The 10,537-nt window shown below is 49.3% G+C and overlaps 1 protein-coding gene across 1 annotated transcript in view; it reads right to left on the bottom strand.

Annotated features, from left to right (window-relative positions):
* Positions 1 to 9,133: 9,133 nt before the first annotated feature.
* TRIM71 (tripartite motif containing 71, E3 ubiquitin protein ligase) overlaps positions 9,134 to 10,537 on the bottom strand; it is a 14,700-nt gene continuing 13,296 nt past the window's right edge. Inside the window, 1 exon segment of the mRNA XM_010152612.1 lies at positions 9,134 to 10,537. This exon segment is cut by the window's right edge and continues 14 nt beyond it. Coding sequence (XP_010150914.1) covers positions 9,187 to 10,537 — 1,351 coding nt within the window. The 3' untranslated portion in view covers positions 9,134 to 9,186.

A 10,537-nucleotide genomic window follows, 5' to 3' on the forward strand; every position in this document is an offset into this window, starting at 1 on the left:
GTGTGTAATTCAGCCCTTCTGGAAGGGCAGAGATGGACACGAGCGGAAGGAGAAGGTTACCCGCACCGAGTGCCGCTGACGTAGCGCTTGCTGTCGTGTTGGCTGCTGCGTTGTGACCCAGAGGAGCTACGGGTTTGTGTTCCTCCAAGAAGGGGATTTTACCCAGCTCCACCCTGTTGCTGTAGCTAGTTCCCTGCCCTGCAGCAGTGGGGGGGGCTGTTCTTTGCTGATGATGACCCTGACCCTATGGGAACGGGGTGGGTGGGTGTAGGGCCACCAAGGCCCTTAACAGCTGCAGCGCTGCAGTGACCTGTCATTAGGTTGTTTGGAGTGAGGACGAGCCTGTGTGGGCAAGGTGGCAGAGTCTTGGTGTCAGGGTGAGCATCAGCACCCTGGCACAGAGCTTTGCGACCAGGGTGCCTCTGCGCTTCTCCTACGCTGCCCGGGGAGGGGAAACGGGAAAGCGGTGTGCTGCAGCGCTGTGCTGCCGGACTGGAGGGGCCCTGCCTGCTGCTCCAGCCGCCTGGGAGACACAAGACAGTGGGCTGAAAGGCAGAAGAGCGTATGGGGCACTGAGGGCAAAAGCTCGCAGCAGGGAGGGGTTGTAGGGCAGCGCTGGGTGACCCTTGGCTTGGCTGGATGGGGGTTGGGGTTTTTCTGTTGTTAGTTTTCCTTCTCCTCTCTCTTAAAGGTGGTGGCGTGGTGCAGGTACATCTTTTTAACTGCAGTTTCCAGGTTGGAGGAATATCACTTTCCTTCAGTAAGTTGTCTGCAAGGACCCTCTGGTGACTCGGTGTGAGCACCAGAGAAGGGATAAGCCATCTTGCCTTGGGCCTTAATCCAGGCCTAAGACAATCAGAGCCTGGCCTGGAACACAGCATCTCTCCTCCCTTCCTCTCTGCCTGTTGTGTGACCTTCCAGCTGCTCCGAGACTTCGCCCAGCTAATCTCCAGGGCAGTGCCGGGATAAACCCTTATCACCTCCCTGTGCTGCTGGCATTGTACTTTAACCCAGTCGCTCCCCAGGAACGTCCCGCTTCCAAATGGTCAGGGCCTGCCCATTCTGCAGCTCAGAAATGAGCACGAGGGAGTACAGACACGAGGGGCTTTGGCCCAGCCGCATGCACAAGCAAACCGCTGCTGCCAGGAGGAGAGTAAGTTCTCTTCTTTCTAAGCAACGTGCCCCTGTGGGAGGAGGGGAAGGGTGTCCCCTCAGCAGGAGGACAGCCACGATGACACAGAAGAGCAGAAACCTCCAGCCCTGCTGCTATACCCCTTCTAGAGACACATCTGCGCTGTGTGTCAAGGCTTTCAGAGCAATGGGCACCTCAGCAACCTTCCTGCTGCTGCAGGGGGTAGTACCCACAGGCCTCAGGATGGGACAAGCAGGTCAGAAATACTGGGAATTAACAAAAATCAGGAAAAAGCACCTAGTGATCACCTTTCTGAATGGAGAGAAGGGGCTGTATGTCCTTCACCGCAAAGTAGATGGATTAAACACACGAAGGTTAAAGGTGCTGGCTGGGTGGTCCCGGGCCCTGAACAGAGGAGATTCTTCTCTGCTCTCCCCCCCTCTGCTGCAGTGCGGGGCACTCACATGCTACAGCAGCTCACCCGGGGGTGCAGCCAACACACCCCATCGCTCCCCAAGGCAGGGGCAGAGGTGCAGTGCTCAGCCCAGTCCCCAAAGAACAGCTGCGCTGCTGCCCTTGGGCAGCACCAGCTTGCTTTTCCCTTGAGGAGAGGGGTGAGTGCTGGTGCCTTTCAGCTGTTGGGTTGCACAGTTTTACCGCAGAGAGGTGACAAGGCAGCAGCCAGGACCCCACTCCCTCTGGCGTTTCCATGGTCCGCTTTTGCCTCAGCCCGCAGTAAAGCGGCGAGGGCCGAGTCAAGGTTCACGATGTCCTGCGGCAGAGGAGGTGCCCCCCGTTGCCTTCTCAGCCTCCTCACCCACACGTTGGCGTGGTCGAGCCAAGGGTTTTGGGGAGAAAGCAGACAGCCACAGCGCAAGGACAGTGCAGGGCTTGTGTCCAGAGCCATCGCCTGGTGCTCTGTGAGCTGCCAGGTTCTGGTTGGGCCAAAGGAACAGGGCTGAGTACCACCCCAAGGTGGCTCTGAAACACACCTGAGCAGGTTGTCCCTCCTCCTGCATTTCCCCATCCATCCCTTCAGCTTGTAGCCATCTCCCTGTACTGCTGCCAGCTGCTCCTCCAGGAATAGCGATGGTCTGGTCAAGGATTCTGAGGGACAGAACAGAGTCAGTACCCAGCAGCCCTGCAGTGGGACACAGCTGGGGCCAGAAAGCATCACAGCTTTGGAGAGCTAGTGCTGTCCGCACTTCCAGAGGCTGGAATCCACCTTCACTGCCACCATGCTGGAAATTCAGACAGCAGCCTTGGCTCTCTAGCCTTACACTTGCTGAACAGCATCTTCCCATACTCACCCCTCCTTTTCTAGACCTCTCCTAAAGTAGTAAGGAGAAAAAGAAGAGCCCCTTTTCTGCCAACCCACCGCCTGTTGGCCAGTAAAACACCAGATCCACCGGCACATTTCAAGGTGTCTTTGCTTTCCCGTCCCACTGGGAAAAAGTATCACCTTCCCAGGTGCCAAGGTGAAGAAATGGAAACCCAGAAATGGCCATAACAAGGTTGAACCAGGAACTTCCCAGCAGTTCAGTACAAAGCCATCTCCTCCGGGCAGGAGGGCAGCAGGTTTTTAGTAGATCAGACAACTGAGTGACACGCTACAGGGTTTGTGTTGGTTTAAGTTTTTTAGAGCCTGCTCCTCTCCCTGGCACCCTGTCCTTTCTCCTCCTCCCTCTGGTTACAGGTTTCCCGTAGTCATCCCAGGGAGACAGCCAGGTTCAAACCGGGAAATGAGCTTTTCTGTGCCCAGAAGAGGCTGCTTCATCTGGGTCATAGAGAAACACACACACACAGGTTTGCCATGAAAAACCTCACATTTATTTGATTAAACAAAAATAAAATAAACTGCATAGGAACATTTTAAAGTCCAGAGAGACACTGACTTTGTTTTAAGGCTGCCAGTAGCTGATACATCATCTCCTTGCTACATCCTTCAGCCTTCCCCATGGACCACAACGATACATTCAGAAGCCTCCAGTAACACAAGGGTTCTAACATTTTGCTCGCTTATTCTACGTAAAGCTTTGCACATAACCTGTCATGCTTTCTCCTCCGCGGTACTCAACATCGGGCATCGGAAAGCGTCGCTTCATTTTATCCAAGCAGAAGCGCGATGCCCTTTTCGGAGCGTGGAAGTTCTTGTCACAGCCTGTTTCATTATCCATTAGATATAAAAAGCTCTGCCCAGCTCATTAAAAGCAGGGCACTGTCTGTCCTGCTGAGACTTTTTTGTAATTATTACAAGGAGAGCAGCACGATTAATCACTGAAGTAGAAAAAGAAGCAACTGCAACAGAAGAGGAAACTACAGAACCAATTGACTCAAGATGCCCAACATCTGAGGACTGACAAAATCATGCTGGATCCCGACGCAAAGCCGCTCGCACACCAGTAACGAAGTTTTGTAAGATGGGGCCATACATCTACAGTCAATTAAATGAGAGGAGAAAAACCTGCCTGTGCCATCGGTGGTGTCACATGGATGACCTCCACCTTCAAGGCCTCCGATTTCCACTGGGCAGAACCTGCAGGCTTGTGTCCACCACCCTGGCTGCTCCAAGGAACGGCGCACGACAGGTAACGCGCAGCACAAACAAGAGTCACGCACAGCAAGAACCCCACCACCACCTCGGGTGACTAAGCACACCTTACAAACTAGTTAAAAAACCTTTTAGTCATTTTAGGAAAGAAACTAAAACCAAAACCCAGAAACGGACATCTCTCCCTCTGAAGGAAAAACTACTACGTTGTCTGAAAAGTACTCTACAAACCTATAAAAGGACTTTTTTTTTTTTAAACTAGTCTGGTAGTTCAAAAAGGAAGTTACTTAAACTACATCACTACACAGACACTTAACATTCAGTCAGTAAGGCTCTACCAAAAGAGCTTAAAAAATTATCTACCTGAGTTTGTAAGTTGATACAATCATTAATAGAAGGTCTAAGACCATGCAGGTAACACAAAGCATTTTTAGAACCATTATTGGTTAAACAATGATGGAAAAAGATGCCAGTCTGGCTCGTTAACCCGTAAGATCACTTAGAGACATCAATGTACGTTTTCCACCATAACATTTACCGAACCCAACACAGCCCATCGTTACTAGGGGTCTCCTGTACCCACTTCTGTCACCCCCTCACAGGAGCAGGGGAGGAAAAAGGATTTTTTCACTGTAGTAATCTGAAAGTGTGCGTCTGCAACCTTACTCCACAGTTAAACCAGGGGCCTGTTGCATGTCACCAGTGAAGTTGCATAAACCCCCAACATCCCGGTTTTGAACTGCCTCTCCTGAGAATGCTGGAACCTAAACTGCCCTCCAGGAACAGGAACTTGGTTGCTTTGTCATGGTGGAAAAAATCCCATTGAGTCAAGAAAGTTACTAATACAATCACCAAGTCAAAAAAAATAAAGTCAGGATCTGATTCTCGCCAAGCGTTTGGTAGAGCGATGAGTTTCCAGCAATCCTACCATCAGTCTTTCCAACCGGGACACATTTGTAGGCATGCCTCAGTTTTTCTCTTGTAGAGAGAAGACCTAAAGGTCTTACGGACATAAGAACACTGCGAGTGAGGTGTGTCCTCTCAGCCAGTAGTGTCACGATACTGAAAAACGTTTACACTTCCATACTTCGGCCTGAAAATGGAACAAACTCTGAAGCGTTTCAGGTATCTCAGTCCCATTTGCCTGAACATACGAGCATTTGGTTTGATTTACAGATTCTCCAGCAAGGGCAGCTTAATACCTCCACGGGCAGGCAGCAAAACCAAAAGCAAGAGGCCCCCGCGCCGTACACACTTAGAATCTCCGTTTCACCTAAAACGCTTGTCCAACAGGCAGGATGAGTCCTCCCCCCCAGCAGAATCTCCGTTACTTCTCAAACCCGTCTGGCGCTAAACTGAGGTAGATGATTTACTTCTGCAAAGTGAGGTAGAACTTCAAGACAGCGGCATCTCTAGCTGTGCGCTCTGTACCACGGCAAACTGGGTTTCAAACTCCCAAGGACTCAAAGACCAAAGGTACAATATTTGTCTAACACAAGTACCAGTGTTTGTTTTTTATACAGCTCCAAACTGTTTGTCTAAATATCTCTACTTTTAAATACCCTATTACCTTTTGGCACCATTTGGCTTACACTCCTTTTAAGAAACAAAAAAACGAACAAAACACTTTGGCACAATTTATATTTTAAGCCAGAACTGAACAAAAAACCACCTTGGGATCAAAGTTATGGCAAGAGAAGCCCGTGAGCCTGCTCTCTTCAGAAACTGATTTTGGTTTAACTGCAACATAAAAGACTGGGCCCATTTTCCTGCAATTCCAAGGGAATGCCACATCCAAATGCCTTGTTCTTTCTCCCAGCTTGGTCATGTCTGGCCCCAGTGCACACTGGTTTTCAGGTGCTGCTGGCACATCCTTCCCTCTCTTCCGAGTCTACAGCTTATGGGCTTCCTCAAGTAAGCCATACTTAAAAGGAACTAAACGCAAAGGAGTGAGTTATCTGAAGGACCCGCACTATCGAGTACTGCGTCTACTTCAGCTTGCTACCGAAGTCCCTGCTTAAGCAGTTCTGAGAAAGGACAAGATTGCTTCGTGGCTGAACCCAAACCCACCACGCTGACTGCTGGTAACCTTCCGTCGAGCAAAACACGCGCCGAGAGCCGCCGGTTTAACCTGGCATTGCCAAATTCCTTTGGGAGTTCTAGCTGACGGGTCTGTCACCCGCAGCCGTTGCTCCCCAACAGAGCTAAGAGGCACAAGCTCACCTCGCCCCTCTCCGGGCCATTCCCCCCAGTTCCAAAGATCGCCCTGCATGCTTGTTCCGTTCGCAATCCAGCTTCGAAGCCTCCCGATTTCTCCCCGTGCGCTTACACCACGTACGTGATGATGCTGGGGCATAACCTGAGAACACGCATGGTAAAACCAGAGCGTGGTTTGAATCCCATTTAAGTATTACTTTTTAAAAGCCCCTATGGGGCAGCTGAAGTTGGCATTGTATATCATCGCTACTTATTTTCATTGCATATAAACCACGCCGTTTTATAAGCTACACTACCACTTTTCAATGAGGCCAAGTGTGCTTAGCACTATCTATGACAAAGAATTATTTTGGGTAGCTAAACAGTAGTGTTTTTAAAACGAAAAAGCTCCCCAACACGTGAGGTCCAACACTTGAGGTTTGGTTTGTAAGCAAGTCCCGCTGAATTAAATAGACAGCAACTTAGAGTTCAAGTCGTTCCTCTTCCTGACAGAGCTGGACTGGGGGTTGTGCAATGGCTCCATGCAAAGTAACACAGGGACACGTCGGTGCCCGTCACTGTCTGCGTGGTGCAGGCTGGAGAGGGGCAGAAAGGTTTCTGCAGCTCGACACAATCCTGAACGCACACTTGACGTGTTTTTTGAATGCTTGGGAAAGAGCTCCCTTCCAGTCCTAGAGAAGGAGGAACCCAACAAGCACTACAGCCCAAGAGCACTTCTAGCATGCTCCAATGCCGTCAGCAGCTCTGGTCAAGGTACTGAGAGACCTGGCTTTTTTAATTAAGACGTGATAGGATCAATGCAAGGACACCGCAAACTAAACATTAAAGCTTTTTAAACCAGTTTTCTTTGGTATCTAGATCTCGCAGGCTGTTAGTTTTCACAGCCCAAGTTGCAAATAATTCTTGGACTGAACAATACAAGACGAACACGGACATCTGTCACAACTGTAGGCCACCCCAAGAAGGGAAGCGTTACACAGGCAGAACTTGAAAACGTTGATGGTAAAGGAGCTTTCTCATACCCCTATTTTGAGGGGCCTCGCAAATTTAATGACAGATGTCTGTGTAGAAGATTATCCTTTAAAGCCTGTTTTGAAACCGTGCTGTCCTAAGATTAAGCCTAGCTGAAACATACTGCTTTGAAGAGTTTGCTTCCTTGAGGCTTTGGCTGAAAGGCAGCACAGTTACTTTATTCTATTCAATTTAGGTGTTTTCCTCACCCTTCTTCCAAGAGAGGTTTTGCCCTCTCATGATTCCATCTGTCTCTTTCTGGTCCTTTAGGTTAAGCCTCCTCTCAAGCGGCAGCTCTCTGTCTGCACACATCATGGGGATTTCTACAAAACCCAGAAAGGTAACACTCCTTGGAGGGGAAAAGCAGCAAGAAGGAAAGTGCACCTTGTGATTTCTCACAAACTGGTGAAGAGCCTTTCAGTCTTGGGTCACTTTTGCGCAGGGTGGCTGGCAGAGATGAACCCTTTCCTTGGAGGATGGTTAAGGCTCTTCAGAGACTTTTTGATAACAACCATGTTTACGTTTCAGAGATCTTCTCTTGCACACAGTAAGGGTAAGTCCCGTGGCATTTCCAAGCCGAGGAGTACTGATACGTGAATTGTTCTGTTGCAGAGAGACAGAAAAGCCCCCTGGTCCCTGCTTTAACCATTCTTGCTTGCCACCAAAGGCCTTATCCAGAGGGTGAAGCAATACAGACATGGTCTCTAAGGAGCTATTAACAGCTAAACTGGAACACAAGAAAATGAAGAATAAAATCAAATGCTTCCAGGGACTCAGTCACGTTTTGCTACAGATCTCTCTATTCTCCCCCAAACTTCCCACTTCTCAGAAAAGCTTTTTTTTATACATATATATCCCTGAAAGGGCTAACTTCCCCCTGACTCCAAGCTTTTCAAGATCATATACATTTATTTTATACAAAATTCTTTGGTACTGCTCTTGGAAAAAAGCAGCAAAGTTTCATCTCGATGCAGGCTGCCTTATTGCTGGTACTGGTAGCTTTTCACCTGATCTGTAGCAAGAGAGAAACAGAGCTACAGGCCCAGCCTGCCCTAAAAACTACAGTAGACCTTCCTGAATTTTTCAGTCCAGCTCTTTGGGGAAGCCAGAAGATTTAAGAAAAATATTTTTGTCACTGATAAGAGTTATTGCAATCCTTTTTAAACACAAAAAACCTGTTGACTTCTCCAAAACGCACCCTGAATCTCCAAAGCTGTGCTTATTTCTCACTTTTGGAAAAAAGGTACCACTTCTGTTCTAAGAAATTCAAACGTCATTCCCTTAAAGTCTCTCTACGGGGAGGGGCAAAAAAAAAAGCTAGTCATTTCACAAGGAAGTAAAGCAAAAGGGTTTGATTTTCCCTCTTTCAACGCTCCTTGTAACCTCTTCTGTTACCCAGATGAGGTGTACTGATAACAAACAGCAACTTTAAATTTAGCTCTCAGGTTGAAAAGGGTAAAAAAGTATTTAATGACAGGTTACATTAAAGGAAGCCTTGGTTTTTATCTAAACTTTACAACTGCACTAAGCCACTAAAATGAATAATTTGGTTTAAACTTAAGGAATTTTTGTGCATTTTCATCAGCTTCACTTTGTGCTGTTGGATTACTGTGTTTCAGGAAAAAAAAAAGTTACACAGAAATGCCAAAAAGATGCAAACTTGCTCTTCCCGGCGAGCGAATCCCACTCACTTTCACAAAACGTTCAAAGTCATCTGGGAACAAGACGCTGTGCTCACCAGTAAATCAAAACACACACTGAGGTATAAAAAGGAGAACAGGAAAGTTCTCTGCTGCAGCAGCAATTCAAAAAACAAAAGTCCCCCACCTCCCACCCACACAACTGCGGTATGGTCAAGAACACAAATTCCCTACAAACACCTACTACCATTTGCTCTGTTAAAAAAAAGTTATAGAGCCTTTTTTTGGCTTAGTCTACAGAACTCACCACACAAACCACCTAATGTGCACAGCAACACTTGTTTGTGCATGAAACCCCGTTGCAGGAGGGGGGGGGGGAAAAAAAAAAAAAAAAGAGGTAAAACGTTCTGAACTGTGAGTGTGTGGGGATGGGAAGGGGGAGAGAAACCGGGGAGGGAAGGGAGGACAATGAGGTAGATAGAATTTAACTTTACAGGCTCACTCCCTGCAGAAAAGGTAAGTACATTCATCTGTAAAAAAATTAAAGATGAGGTAGGTTTGAATTAACGTTGTATTTTTTCATTTTCTCTTAGAAGAATTTCCCTGAGACAGTTTCTTCCTAATTCAGACAGAGATTAGAAGACGAGAATTCGATTGTTTCCGAAGTCGACCACAACAATCATGCCATCAGGGGTGACAGCTATACCTGAAGGACGGTCCATCTGACCAAAGCCGCTTCCCTGAGTGCCAAACTTGCATAAAAAGCTACCATTTGACTCGAATATCTGCACCCGGTGGTTCCTGGAATCGGCCACGATGATGCGCCCCTCCTGATCCACCGCCACGCCCTGCGGGCGCAGGAATTGGCCGTTCCCGGTGCCCTCCGAGCCCAGAAAGCGTGCCGACTGGCAATCTGGATGGATGACCAGCAGGCGATGGTTGTTGAAGTCTGTCACTACCAAGTGGCCCTCATGATTGAAAGTCACACCTCTGGGGGAATCAAAGTGCTTCCAGAGTGCCCCTTCGAAGCCATACTTGTTAAGAAACACACCGTCGGGCCCGAACAGCTGCACGCGATGGTTCCTCGTGTCAGAGACCAGGATCTTGCCCTCCGCGTTGACGGCCACATCCCACGGGTAATTGAACTGCCCGTTCTTTGTTCCTTTCTCCCCAAACTTCAGAATAAACTGCCCCTCAAAGGTGAAGATCTGGATGCGATGATTGTCCTTGTCAGCCACGACGATCCGACGCGAGATGTCGCAGGCCACGCCGGCGGGGCGATCGAACTGGCCGGGCCGGGAGCCCAGGGTGCCGAACTTGTGGTGGAAGGTGCCGCACGGTTTGAACACCTGGATGCGGTTATTGCTGCGGTCGGCAACAATGATGTAGCCTTCTTTGTCGACGCTAACGCCCCAGGGGCGGCAGAGCTTGCCGTCGCTGTCTCCCTCGCTGCCGAAGGAGAGCCCCGGCAGCCCGATGCCTATGTAGCTGCGCCCAGATTTCACGACAACTTTGAAGGGGCTGTTCTCGATGTGCTGGTTGCACATCATCACGGACACCAGGTACTCTCCCTCTAGCTGTGGGCGGTAGCTGACCAGGTAGGTCCCGTTCTGCTGATCGCTGACATCTGCCCCGAAAAGGTTTCCATCCGGGCCCATCACCACGGCAGAGATCATGTCACCCCCTGAAAGGCGAGGCTCGCCATCGTGGTCGTAGCCTATCACGGTGAAAGAGGCCACTTTGCCCTGCAGTGCACGCTTGAGGCCTTCCCCGGTGGCTTTGGTCAGAGGAGCAAAAGCCCCGCTGCTGACAAAGCCCATTGATTTAATGGCCATGTAGAGCGCCTGGTCAGGGGGAGTGAACATGATCCTGTCGTCTTCCTGCGGCTGGAGAAGGCCCCTCACGTTCTTCAGCTCCTGCACCTGAGCCAGCATGCGGTCCCGAGCCAGAAGAATATCCATGGTGCGACCCTCCTCCAGGACCTGC

Source organism: Eurypyga helias, unplaced genomic scaffold (assembly GCF_000690775.1).
Source record: "Eurypyga helias isolate BGI_N326 unplaced genomic scaffold, ASM69077v1 scaffold7455, whole genome shotgun sequence".
Taxonomy (NCBI): Eukaryota; Metazoa; Chordata; class Aves; order Eurypygiformes; family Eurypygidae; genus Eurypyga; species Eurypyga helias.